Source organism: Erinaceus europaeus, chromosome 23 (assembly GCF_950295315.1).
Source record: "Erinaceus europaeus chromosome 23, mEriEur2.1, whole genome shotgun sequence".
Lineage (NCBI taxonomy): Eukaryota > Metazoa > Chordata > Mammalia > Eulipotyphla > Erinaceidae > Erinaceus > Erinaceus europaeus.
The window spans coordinates 14,726,653-14,739,510 of record NC_080184.1 but is presented as its reverse complement, the minus strand read 5'-3'; the positions used below and the strand labels follow the sequence as shown (position 1 = coordinate 14,739,510).

Here is a 12,858-nt window from a genome sequence, read left to right as displayed (position 1 = left end):
GGAGATAGAGAGGGAGAGAGACAGAGAGACACCTGCAGCCCTGTTTCACTGCTTGTGAAGCTTTCCCCCTGCAGGTGTGGACCAGGGGCTCACAACTGGGTCCTTGTGGATTTTTTTTTTAAGTTAAGTCTTTTTATTTATTTATTCCCTTTTGTTGCCCTTGTCCTTGTGGATTCTAACATGTGCACTCGACCAGGTGTGCCACCACCTGGCCCCAAAACAAATAAATTTTAAAGAGAGGGGCCAGGGGTAGCACAGCTGGTTAAGCGCACATGGCGCAAACCACAGGGACCGGCATAAGGATCCCGGTTCAAGCCCAGGCTCCCCATCTGCAGGGAGTTGTTTCACAGGCCGTGAAGCAGGTCTGCAGGTGTCTCTTCCCTTCTCTGTCTTCTCTCCTCCATTTCTCTCTGTCCTAGCCAGCAACTGTGACAGCAATAACAACAATAACTACAACAACAATAAAAACAACAACAAAGGCAACAAAAGGGGAAAAAAAGCAAAGAAAGTGAGTTGGGTGGAGGTAGAGAGCATAATGTGTGTCTGGGAGACAGTTCAGCTGCTGCATGCCCATGCCCAAGGCTCAGAGTTCCCTTCCAGCCACACAACATCATCATCATCATCTTCATCTTCAGGGCCAGGAGACGTCCCCACTAGAGCACACCCTTCCTACTTACTGCACAAGGACCTGGGTTCAGGGCCCCAGTCCCCACTTGCAGGGAGAAAACTTCATAAGTGGTAAAGCAGGGGTGTAGGTGTCTGTCTCCCTCAATTTCTCTGTCTCTATCCAATATAAATAAATAAATAAAAATAGTTTTAAAATAGAACAAATAAAAGACTTTTTGGTTTTGTTTTTTTGCCTCTAGGGTTATCACTGGGGCTCGGGGCTGGTGCTGGCACAGGTCGACTGCTCCTGGTGGCAAACTTTCTTCCATTTTATTGAACAGGATAGAGAGAAAAATTAAGAGGCATGGGGGAGACGGAGAGAGACAGACACCTGCAGACCTGCTTCACCACTTGTGAAGCTTCCCCCCTGCAGGTTGGGGAACTGAGGGCTCAAACCCAGATCCTTGTGCTTAGTACTATGTGCACTTAACCCAGTGCTCCACTGCCCGCCCCCCACCCCCTTTCTTTTCTTTATTTGATAGGACAGAGGGGAACTGGGGGCGTAGAGAGACACCGCCAGCCCTGCCTCACTGCTTCCCCTGCTGATGGGGATGGGGGCTCAAACCTGGGTCCTTGTGCACTCAACCAGGCGCACCACCCCGTGGCCCCCAAGACCAATGACTGGGATGGACATAAACGCAGGAACACGGCAGAGCCAGGGGTGTGGAGAGGGCTGAGCACCAGCCTAGGGATGAGGGGGTTTCAGGACCCCATGTGCCCTCCTCTGGCAACCTGTCCTGGCTTCACATCACAGAAAAACTCCTTTACTTCCACCTGTTGGGGGCATTTACATGGGTGCAGAGGATGCTGGGGAGGCCCCCCGATGACTGGGGTGGGTTGGGGGACTGGGGGGCCCCAGGCCAGGCTTGATGCAGCCTTGGCATCAAGGGACAGACAGCAAGAAGGGATTAGACGCCCCCTGACCTGGTTCCTGCAGCGACTAATCCGACTAATCCCAGGGACAGCAGCCCAGGGCCCCATCACCCCCGGGGGACCTCACACCCAGGGCCCCCCACATCCAGGCCTCCCTCACAAGCAGCCTCGCCCCCCATCCCCAAGCCCCCCTATGCCCCCAGGCTGCTCTCACCCCCAGACCCCCTCACCAACAAGGACCCCCCACACACACACACACCCAGGGTCCCTGACCCCAGGCCCCTCACCCCCAGCCTCCAGCCCCGCAGGACGGCCCCTGCGGGGTCTCTCCACCGGGTCCTCTCCCAGCCCCACCACGCCTGCTCCAGGCCCCTGCCCCCTGCCCCGACCCCCCTGCAGAGCCCCTGACCCCCAAGCCCCCCACTCGGCCCAGTGCCCCCAGGAACCCTGCTCGGCCCCTTCCCAGCCGAAGCCGCCCCCTCCTCTCTCAGAGCCTGACCCCCGGACTCCCAACTCCCCCTCGGTGCCCTCAGGAGCCCGGCCTTGTCCTTGGGGTCCCGCAGACCCCCACTCAACTCTCCCCCACCGTTTCGCTGCCCCCCTGCTTCCCGGTGCCCCCAGCTCTGCCCGTCCCCCGTCCCGCATTCCGGGGTCCCCGTACCCCGCCGCAGCCCCCCATGTCGGCGCTGTTCTCCGGCCGGACCCTCCTGCGCAACAGCGCGAGTCAGGACGCGCTGGACACGGAGGCCGAGCTGAGCCGGCAGCTGGACAACCGCCTGGTGCTGCTGGTTTTCGGGGCTGCCGGCTGCCCTCGGACCCGCGCCTTCGCGCCCGCGCTGCGCGACTTCTTCGTGCGGCTCACCGACGAGTTCTACGTGCTGCGGGCGGCGCAGCTGGCGCTGGTCTACGTGTCCCAGGACCCCTCGGCCGAGCAGCAGCGCCGCTTCCTGCGCGACATGCCTGCGCGCTGGCTCTACCTGCCCTTCCAGGACGAGCTCCGGCGGTGAGCAACCCCGGCGGGCGGCCTGGAGGCGGGGGCCTGGGCGCGTTGCGGGAGGGCCCCCCCCCAGACCCGGGCTGCGGAGGCCGGGGGACCCCAGGCGGTGCCTCCCCAGGGAAGGGACTTTGAAGACAGACACCCCCTCCTGGGAGGAGGCCAGGAGAGAGCTCAGCCAGAAGTCAAACCCAGGACTTCAGGCTCCAGGGGCCAAGACATTGTCCACTCTGTCGCTCCTGGGCCACAAATAAAGTGTTTTAAAAGGCTCTAGGGGGACTGGGGACACAGCACAGGGATTCTGCAAATAGACTCTCCTGCCTGAGGCTCTGAGGTCCCGGGTTCAATCCCCAGCACCACCATCAGCCAGAACTGAGCAGGGCTCTGGGAATGATGAAGATGATGATGATAATAATAATAATAATAGGAATAATAATAATACAGCAAAAAGACTCTCCTGCCTGAGGCTCTGAGGTCCCGGGTTCAATACCCAGCACCACCATCAGCCAGAGCTGAGCAGGGCTCTGGGGATGATGATGACGATAATAATAATAGTAATAATAATAATACAGCAAAAGACTCTCCTGCCTGAGGCTCTGAGGTCCCGGGTTCAATACCCAGCACCACCATCAGCCAGAGCTGAGCAGGGCTCTGGGGATGATGATGACGATAATAATAATAGTAATAATAATAATACAGCAAAAAGACTCTCCTGCCTGAGGCTCTGAGGTCCCGGGTTCAATCCCAAGCACCACCATCAGCCAGAACTGAGCAGGGCTCTGGGGATGATGATGACGATAATAATAATAGTAATAATAATAATACAGCAAAAAGACTCTCCTGCCTGAGGCTCTGCGGTCCCGGGTTCAATCCCCAGCACCACCATCAGCCAGAGCTGAGCAGGGCTCTGGGAATGATGATGATGATGATGATGATGATGATAATAATAATACAGCAAAAAGACTCTCCTGCCTGAGGCTCTGAGGTCCCAGGTTCAATCCCCAGCACCACCGTCAGCCAGAGCTGAGCAGGGTTCTGGTCTCTCATTAAAAGAAAAGAAGAATACATATATATTATATATAATACAATCTATATATTCTATATATACAATATATATATATTATATACATGCACAAACACACAAGAGGCGCTGGCTGTCGTAGGAGAGGGCCCAGGCAGAGCCCCGGGCGGTAGGGCCCCTGTGCGGGAGCCCCGGCCCTGACCCCCGCCCCCGCCCCGCCCCCGCCCCAGGGAGCTCCGGCGCCGCTTCTCGGTGGAGCGCCTGCCCGCCGTGGTGGTGCTGGAGCCGGGCGGCGCGGTGCTGAGCCGGGACGCGGCGGCCGAGATCGAGCGGCTGGGCCCCGCCTGCTTCGCCAACTGGCAGGAGGCGGCCGAGCTGCTGGACCGCAGCTTCCTGCTGCCCGAGGACCCCGAGGACCCCGCGCCCCGCAGCCTCACCGAGCCGCTGCGCCGCCGGAAGTACCGGGTGCCCCGGGAGGAGGCCCGGGGGGACCCCGGACACGGAGACGGAGACGGAGGCGGCGCCCAGGGCCCGTTCTGAGCGGCGGAGGGGACTCGGAGCAGGGCGGCTGCGATCTTCTTCTTCTAGCGTTTGCCCTTCTTCCGCAGCCAGTCCACAGCGTCAGGTGGAGCCTGATGTCAAGTTTCGAGACCTCCTTTGAATCTGGAGAGGTGGCAGTCGTTGACTCTGTGGGTCATAGTCTGTCTGGAGCCGCAGGGGCAGTTCGGGTCGTCTCTGGCTCCCCAGCGATGGAACATAGCGGCGCACCGGCCATGGCCTGTTCGATAGCGATTGAGGAGGGCCCGATCATAACGTGCTAGGTCAAAGCCGGGTTGACGCTCGCAGGGTTCTGTGATGAGGTGTTTGTTCTTGACCTCAGCTGACTGCCAACTCTGTTTCCAAGAGTCTGGAACAGAGAAGCTCAGTGTAGGCGTAGGGGACCAGATTGGGTGACGAGACGTCAAGCGTTGGACAGGGTGGGCGAAGATCTCCGCGTAGATTGGCAGGTCCGGTCCAGCGTAGACGTGGGAAATGAACTTAGATGATGCCGCATCCCGACGAATATCTGGCGGGGCGATGTTGCTGAGAACTGGCAGCCATGGAACCGGGGTGGAACGGAGGGTTCCAGAAATGATCCTCATGGAGGAATATAATTTGGAATCGACCAAGTGGACATGGGGGCTACGGAACCATCCTGGGGCACAGTATTCTGCAGTGGAATAGCATAATGCCAGAGACGATGATCGTAGTGTGGAAGCGCTCGCACCCCATGAGGAGCTGGCCAGTCTTGCGGTGATGTGATTCCTCGCGCCCACCTTTGCTTCGATGGTGCCCAGAAAGGCGGCGGGGCAGGGGCTCTGCAGAATCCCAGGGTCCTGGGGGCTGAGTTTCCCACACAGCTGATAGGCAAGACAACAACTGATCCAACTGGGATCCTTACGCAGGTCCTGGCGATTTGCGCCACGTGTGCTTAACCCGCTGCGCCACCGCCCAACTCCCTGAGTCTTCTTAATTTCTTCTTCTCTTTAAAAGATGAAAGAAAGGGGGAGTCGGGCGGTAGGGCAGCAGGTTAAGTGCAGGTGGTGCAAAGTGCAAGAACTGGCGTAAGGATCCCAGTTCGAGCCCCCAGCTCCCCACCTGCAGGGGAGTCACTTCACAGGCAGTGAAGCAGGTCTGCAGGTGTCTGTCTTTCTCTCTCCCTCTCTGTCTTCCCCTCCTCTCTCCATTTCTCTCTGTCCTATCCAACAACGACGACATCAATAACAAAAATAATAACTGCAACGACAATAAAAAATAAAAAAAACAACAAGGGCAACAAAAAAGAAACTAAATAAAAAAACATTTTTTAAAAGATGAAAGAAAGGAAGGAAGAAGGGAAGATAGGTCCAGGCAGGGATACACCTGGTTGAACACACACATCACAGTGCGCAAGGACCCGAGTTCAAGCCCCCAGGCCCCACCTGCAGGGGGGAAGCTTCACAAGTGGTGAAGCAGGGCTGCGGGGGTCTCTCTGTCTCTCCAATAAATAAATGAATAAATAAAGCATTAATAAGTAACTAGAAATCGCTTCAGCAACAGGTGGGGGCTGGCGTCCTTGGTGCCGACCCTCGCGGTCCTGCCCTTGGCCACCTGGCCCACCCGGGTCACCTCTTAGAGGCCACGCCTCCTTCGGCCCCGCCTTAAGACCCGCCCACCGCTCTCGGAGGCCCCGCCCACCTTGCTGGCCCCGCCCCGTCACGGAGCCCCTCCCCCTGCTAGCTCTGCCCCCAGGTCCTAGAGGCCAGGCTGGGGCGCCCGTGGGTCCCCCAGGGAGGAGCGAGACTTCCCGCAGCGTCGTCCCGTCCCCGGCATCTCCTGGGCCTGCGCTCCCGGGACCCTCGGCCTCCCAGCACCTCCCTCTGCAGAGCCCCCACTCAAAGCCCCGCTCATTCCCGCGCTCCCTGGGTCCCCCTATAGACCCCTGGGGTCCACGGCCCCTGCAAACCTCGGGACCCGACCCCCCACCCTAAGGTCCCTTGCACACCCAGGGTCCTCGCACTGCCGGGGTCCCCGTCACCCCCTTCTCCCCAGAGTCCCTGCACCCCTGCACCCCAGGGTCCCTGCACACCCCTAGGGGCCCCGCACCCCCGGGGTCCCCGTCACCCCATTCTCCCCAGAGTCCCTGCACCCCCGCACCCCAGGGTCCTTGCACACCTCTAGCGGCCCCGGGGTCCCAGTCACCCCGATCTCCCCAGAGTCCCCGCACCCCAGGGTCTCCACACCCCCAGGTCCCGGCCCCCACCCCTTACTGCCCGGTCCCCGCCCCTGCCCCCGGGTCCCGCACCCCGAGATCGCCGCACCCCGGGCTCCCCGCGTCCCATGGCGCGCTCCTACGGCGGCCGGGCGCTGGCCTCGCTGCTGCCCCTGGGACTGCCGGCCTCCGTGCTGGCCCTGCTGGGCGCGCAGCTGCTGTTCCAGCTGCAGGCCGGGCGCCTCGAGCTGCGGGGGCGGCGCAGGACCCCCGGGCTGGACCCCGAGCTGGGCGCCGGGCCCGGGCTGCCCGAGGACTCGGCCGGGGCGCTGCTGCCGCTGGCCGCCTCGCTGGCTGCGCTCGCCCTGGGGCTCGGCCTCGCCTGCCTGCTGCTCGCCGCCCTGAGCGCACACCTGGCCGCAGAGCTGGCGCGGGGGGCCGGGCCGGGCAGGTAGGGCGCCCTGGGGGCTGGGGCTGGGGCTGGGGCTGGGGGCTGGGGCTGGGGGCTGGAGACCGGGGTCTGGGGGGCTGGTCCGGCAGGTAGGGCGCCCTGGGGGCTGGGGCTGGGGCTGGGGCTGGGGGCTGGGGGCTGGAGACCGGGGTCTGGGGGGCTGGGTCCGGCAGGTAGGGCGCCCTGGGGGCTGGGGCTGGGGGCTGGAGACCGGAGTGTGGGGGGCCGGGTCCGGCAGGTAGGGCGCCCTGGGGGCTGGGGCTGGGGGCTGGGGTCTGGGGGGCCTGGTCGGCAGGTAGGGCGCCCTGGGGGCTGGGGCTGGGGGGGTGGAGACCAGGGTCTGGGGGGGTGGGCCCGGCAGGTAGGGCACCATGGGGACTGGGGCTGGGGGCTGGAGACCGGGGGCTGGGGGGCTGGGCCTGGCAGGTAGGGCGCCCTGGGGACTGGGGCTGGAGCTGGTGCTGGGGGGGATGGAGACCGGGGTCTGGGGGCCCAGGCCTGGCAGGTAGGGTGCCCTGGGGACTGGGGCTGGGGCTGGTGCTGGGGGGGCTGGAGACCGGGGTCTGGGGGCCTGAGCCTGGCAGGTAGGGCGCCCTGGGGGCTGGGGCTGGGGGCTGGGGCTGTGTGGCTGGAGACCGGGGGCTGGGGGGCCTGGGCCCAGCAAGTAGGGCGCCCTGGGAGCTGGGGGCTGGGGCTGGGGGGCTGGAGACCTGGGTCTGGGGGGGCGGGCCCGGCAGGCAGGGCACGGTTGGGGGCTGGGGCTGGGGGCTGGAGATCCAGGTCTGGGGGGCCGCGCAGCAGGTAGGGCGCCCTGGTGTCTGGGGGCTGGGGGGCTGGAGACGGGGGCTGAGGGGCCAGGCCCAGCAGTTAGGGCGCCCTGGGGGCTGGGGGTTGGAGAACTGGGTCTGGGGGGCCAGGCCCAGCAGTTAGGGAACCCTGGGGGCTGGGTGGTTGGGGTGTCTGTGGTGTGGGTGGCTCCTCCCGCAGCCCAGGGCCCCCGTGCTGCCTCTTATGCGACCCCTGAGCCCCTGTCCCCCAGGTCTGACTGGTTCCTGTCTGACTGCCGGGTCCTCAGGCATGGGGCCCTCGGCCTCTTCTGCTGCGGAGCCTCTGTCTACCTAGCAGGTGCGCCCTGGGGACGGAGCCGGGGTACAGGGCGTGGGGTTGGGGTATCCAGGCTGATGACCCCCGAATAAGAGCCCATCACCTGTGATGCTGGGACTCGAACCCAGGACCCCACACCTGAGAGGCCCCCATTTTATCCACTGTGCCCACTCCCTGGCCCCCATCAATCTTCTTCAAAGAGGCTCCGGATTATTTCCAATCTGTGTTGAAAAGGGCCAGGAGAGCAGAGTGGGCAGAGCACGGGCCTCGCTGTGTGTGGGGCCCTGGGTTCGAGCCCCAGCACCACATAAGAGGCCCATGGAAGGCACTGGGAGAAGATCCAGGGAAGGTGGAGCAGAGCTGGACTCTCACTATAATTTTTTATTTTAAATATTTATTTATTTATTCTCTTTTGTTGCCCTTGTTTTATTGTTGTTGTTACTGATGTCGTCGTTGTAGGCTAGGACAGAGAGACATGGAGAGAGGAGGGGAAGACAGAGAGGGGGAGAGAAAGACAGACACCTGCAGACCTGCTTCACCGCCTGTGAAGTGACTCCCCTGCAGGTGGGGAGCCGGGGGCTCGAACCGGGATCCTTAACGTTGGTCCTTGCGCTTTGCGCCACCTGCGCTTAACCCGCTGCGCCACCGCCCGACTCCCTATAAGTTTTTTATTATTATTATCTATTTAGTTATTGGGTAGAGACCGCTAGAAATTGAGAGGGAGGGAAGCAGAGAGGGAGAGAGACAGAGAGACACCTGCAGCCCTGCTCCACCACTCGCAAAGCTTTCCTCTGAAGGTGGGGACCAGGGGCTCAAACCGGGTCCTTGGGCACTGCACTGTGAGCACTCAACCAAGTGCGCCAACCAGCCCTGGCCGTCTTTCTCTGCTTCCCTCTCCTCTGAGTCTCTGCCTCTCTAAATAAACAGACTCCCGTCATGGGCCTGAGGTGCCTCCCCCCCGGCCCTGGGCCCTTCCTGGCACCTACTTGGCACCGGGCACAAGGGCCTGGTGGCCGGCTCACGGCAGCCCAGCCCACCCTCCGCAAACCTGTTTTGCAGGAAACAAAAACAAGGGGTCAGCCGGGCCAGTGACACTCGCTTTTGTCCTTAGTTCCCCACTCTGGGGAGGCTGCCAGAGAGAAGGGGTCACAGGAAGACCCCAAGATAAGCCTGCTGGCACCAAAACACACAGAGGAAAAAACTGGGGCAGGGGGCGGGCTGCCTGGGAAACCCCAAGTTGGACCCTAGCACCACATGGGAACACCACAAATCACCAGGGAAACTCCATGGAGGGGGGCAGGGCTGTGGGGTCTCTCCTCTCTCAGCACCAGGCACAGCACCCAGGGAGCCCATGGAGGGTGGGCAGGACTGTGGGGTCTCTCCTCTCTCAGCACCCTGCACAGCACCCAGGGAGCCCATGGAGGGTGGGCAGGGCTGTGGGGTCTCTCCTCTCTCAGCACCAGGCACAGCACCCAGGGAGCCCATGGAGGGTGGGCAGGGCTGTGGGGTCTCTCCTCTCTCAGCACCAGGCACAGCACCCAGGGAGCCCATGGAGGGTGGGCAGGGCTGTGGGGTCTCTCCTCTCTCAGCACCCTGCACAGCACCCAGGGAGCCCATGGAGGGTGGGCAGGGCTGTGGGGTCTCTCCTCTCTCAGCACCCTGCACAGCACCCAGGGAGCCCATGGAGGGTGGGCAGGGCTGTGGGGTCTCTCCTCTCTCAGCACCATGGTCAGCACCCAGGGAGCCCATGGAGGGTGGGCAGGGCTGTGGGGTCTCTCCTCTCTCAGCACCAGGCACAGCACCCAGGGAGCCCATGGAGGGTGGGCAGGGCTGTGGGGTCTCTCCTCTCTCAGCACCAGGCACAGCACCCAGGGAGCCCATGGAGGGTGGGCAGGGCTGTGGGGTCTCTCCTCTCTCATCACCCTGCACAGCACCCAGGGAGCCATGGAGGGTGGGCAGGGCTGTGGGGTCTCTCCTCTCTCATCACCAGGCACAGCACCCAGGGAGCCCCATGGAGGGTGGGCAGGGCTGTGGGGTCTCTCCTCTCTCTGTCTCTCTCTCTAGAGGGAGATGAAGGGCCAGAGGGAGTCCTCGGGTTAGAGCTGGCTTCCTGGGGGTGGCGTCTGGGGACCTGATTCTGGGTGACTGATCCCTCCCTCCCCAGCACTGTCCATCTACGCACTGCTCCTGTTTGAGCTGGAGGCTGGGGCGGCGGTGGCAGCCGTGCTGATCGCGGGCGCGCTGGGGCTGCTGGCGGTTCTCAGCTTCACCCTCCTCCGAGCTGCCCGAGCCCTGCGCCCCGGCCTCCGCGAGCTGCCCCCACCGCCGCGACCTGAAGATGACCCTGTCCCTCTGGCTGACGTCTCCAAGCCGCGGAGCCCACCCGGTACCCCATGCCCTGCCTGTCTGGATCCTGGGGGTCCCCCTCGAACCCCAGGCCACTGCCAGGGCCCCCTCAGCCCCAGGGGGAGGCCAGGAGAGCAGCCTGCCAGCACCCTGCTTGCACCAAACACTGACAGTGGGTGGGTGGGGGCCCTGGCGAGTGGTCACCAGGTTGGGGGCTCAGGAACGCATTTCACGCTGGTGTGAGCCAGGGTCCCTGACACAGAGCTGATGTCGGGGTGGGGTGGCAGGAGGGTTAGAGGGGCCCTAGACACCTACATAGTTTAATTTCTCAGTTCACAGCCCAGCTGCATTCTATATTCAGTTTGCCTCAGGGAGTGTCAGTGCACCAGCCATCACCTCCTCACTCGGAGGGGAAGGCACAGGCTGGGGCTGATGAGGACCCCTGTCGATGTCTCCTGCCATGGCTTTGGGACCCTGCTTAGACCTCAGGGCAGAGCAGAGGACTGGAGGCTGTGAGAGGGAAGGATGCAGAAAGGAAGAGGCTTCACCCCTTGCAGTCAGGAAGCGAGGGGCAGGCTTGGGCCGTGGGTCTCTAAACCTCTTTGTCTGTTTTCCAGATGAGGAAACAGAATCCCAAAGAGGGGCTGCCACCCACCACAGGGCCCATGACCAGTTCTGAGCATCTGAGCTGGGACTCGCACCCAGGTCCTGGAGCCCCTCCCGTCACGCTGTTGACAGCTGGACTCTGCGACCCTCCTGGGCTCCCAGTGGCGCTGGGTCCAAACACAGGCTGAAGCCCTGCTCCTGGCTGGGCCTGGGCCACTGAGCTTATTCTCCGCCTCACTTTCCTTGTGGGACACCCCTCCTGTGAGATCAGTTACAGTGTCCTGGGCCACAGTGGGTTTCTCGGGCCACGGCCTCCACACCTTGTCTTCAACTTGCCTCACGGCACAAAGTGACTGCCAGGGCACCAGCCATCACCTCCTCCCTGATTCTGGGAGAGGCCTGGCTGGCCGAGCACCCTTGAAAAATCTCCCTACCCAGCACCCACACACAGCAGGGCCTCAGAGCGTCTCCACCTGGGTGCCGGGCGACAGTGGGAAGAGAAAGTTGGTGGTGAGTCTGGGGGATGCTCCTGGGACTGATGTGCTTGGCACAGGCAACTGGGGGGCCCTGGGGCTTCTCCAGAGACCCCAGCCGCACCTCCAACAAGCTGGGGCCTTTGAGAACCTCAGAGCTCAGTCCCACTTGGTCAGTGACTCCGTGGACTCCCTCCCAGGGTGTGGGAAAGCCAGAGCTCCCAGCACAGGCAAGCTTTCATCCTGTGTGAGGACCCAGGTTCGAGCCCCTGGCCCCACAGGGCCCCACAGGGCCCCACAGCCTGCAGCTGGTGTCTCTCCTTCCCTCTGTCTCTGAAAATGAAGAGGAGGAACAGCTGATTGGGAGCAGTGGGTCCCGCAGGCGCGGGGGCCCAGACTCCCCCAAAGTGTCCATGTCTCCCCCCCACCAGGGACCCTGCTGTTTATGGGGGAGAAGAACCTGGAACCACATCTTTATTTATTGGGTGGAGACGGAGAGAAACTGAGAGAGGGGGAGATAGAGAAGAAGAGAGACAGAGAGACCCCTGCAGCCCGGCTTCACCACTGGCGAAACGTCCCCCCTGCAGGTGGGAGCCGGGGGCTTGAACCCAGGTCCTTGCCACTATGACGTGTGCGCCACCACCCCTCGGGCCTGAGTCCCACGGCCCGTCCTGAGAGCGTGAACACGGGGCAAAGCAGCGTCTCGCTCAAACCCAGGTCCAGCCCTCACAGCACTGTGAGAACTTGAGCCGCAGGCTCCATGCGCACAGCTGGGGGGGGTCTGAGGAGCGGGGTGACTCAGGTTGGGGTTCAGCCCAGGCAGCGCGGGTCACAGGCTGGAGGACAGGCGCCCCTTTCATTCCTGGGCCGGGATCAGGTTCCTGGAGGCGCCGGCGGGGTGTCTGCACTGCCTCTCCCAGAAGCCAAGACAAGGCCCGTCCCCCCCGCAACACCCAGGGGTGCGGTTTCAGACGGAGGCAGAGAGGCCCCACGCCCTGCCCCACCATCCTCAGAACTTCCCTGCACCATCCATGGTGCTCCCGTGTGGTGCCAGGGTCTTGAACCCGGGGCCTCCCGCCTGGCAAAGTGTGTACTCCTCCTGGTGAGCCCTCTCACAACCGCCCCCAAGATCAACTTGTTTATTCCCTTCACGAGCAAGGCCCGGGCACCTGCCTCGCCACACAGAAAGCCGGGGTCCGAGGCCTGGCACCACATGGTAGTGGGCCACAGTGCCGGGGGAAGTTCCCAGGCTGCAGTGCCTCTGCTCCTTCCTGTTCCTCTGCCTGAAACTGATAAAGGGTGAAGAACTGGGCCAGCAGGAAATGCACTGAAAAAAGGACTGGGCTCTCGGGGGGCGTGAGGCTCCGGGTTCTATCATGACGGTGTAACAGAGGGAGCCTTCTCTTTCACAAACAACAGCAACAACAATAAAAGTATTCCCAGACGCTGGGCAGTGGAGCACCTAGTTGAACACACACATCACAGTACACAAGGACCTGGGTTCGAGCCCCCAGTCCCCACCTGCAGGGGGAAGCTTTGTGAGGGGTGAGGCAGGGCTGCAGGGGTCTCTCTGCCTCTCTCCCTCTCTGTCTC

The 12,858-nt window shown here is 62.5% G+C and overlaps 2 protein-coding genes across 2 annotated transcripts; both read left to right on the top strand.

Annotated features, from left to right (window-relative positions):
* The first annotated feature begins 2,216 nt into the window (after window positions 1-2,216).
* Window positions 2,217-4,094, top strand: NXNL1 (nucleoredoxin like 1). The gene is made up of 2 exons (XM_007533229.1): window positions 2,217-2,542; window positions 3,785-4,094. The coding sequence occupies exons 1-2, from the start codon at window positions 2,217-2,219 to the stop codon at window positions 4,092-4,094; spliced, it is 636 nt and encodes a 211-aa protein (XP_007533291.1).
* A 2,300-nt stretch (window positions 4,095-6,394) lies between these two features.
* On the top strand, window positions 6,395-11,740 carry TMEM221 (transmembrane protein 221). The gene is made up of 4 exons (XM_060182410.1): window positions 6,395-6,736; window positions 7,776-7,861; window positions 10,005-10,226; window positions 10,804-11,740. Exons 1-4 carry the CDS (start codon window positions 6,414-6,416, stop codon window positions 10,863-10,865), a joined length of 693 nt encoding a protein of 230 aa, XP_060038393.1. The 5' UTR covers window positions 6,395-6,413; the 3' UTR covers window positions 10,866-11,740.
* Window positions 11,741-12,858: the final 1,118 nt, after the last annotated feature.

Coding starts and splice junctions, on each gene's coding strand:
- NXNL1 (XM_007533229.1), top strand. CDS start 2,217: ATGTCGGCGCTGTTCTCCGGCCGGACCCTCCTGCGCAACAGCGCGAGT. Junction 2,543..3,784: donor TTCCAGGACGAGCTCCGGCG/GTGAGCAACCCC, acceptor CCCCCGCCCCAG/GGAGCTCCGGCGCCGCTTCT.
- TMEM221 (XM_060182410.1), top strand. CDS start 6,414: ATGGCGCGCTCCTACGGCGGCCGGGCGCTGGCCTCGCTGCTGCCCCTG. Junction 6,737..7,775: donor CGGGGGGCCGGGCCGGGCAG/GTAGGGCGCCCT, acceptor CCTGTCCCCCAG/GTCTGACTGGTTCCTGTCTG. Junction 7,862..10,004: donor AGCCTCTGTCTACCTAGCAG/GTGCGCCCTGGG, acceptor CTCCCTCCCCAG/CACTGTCCATCTACGCACTG.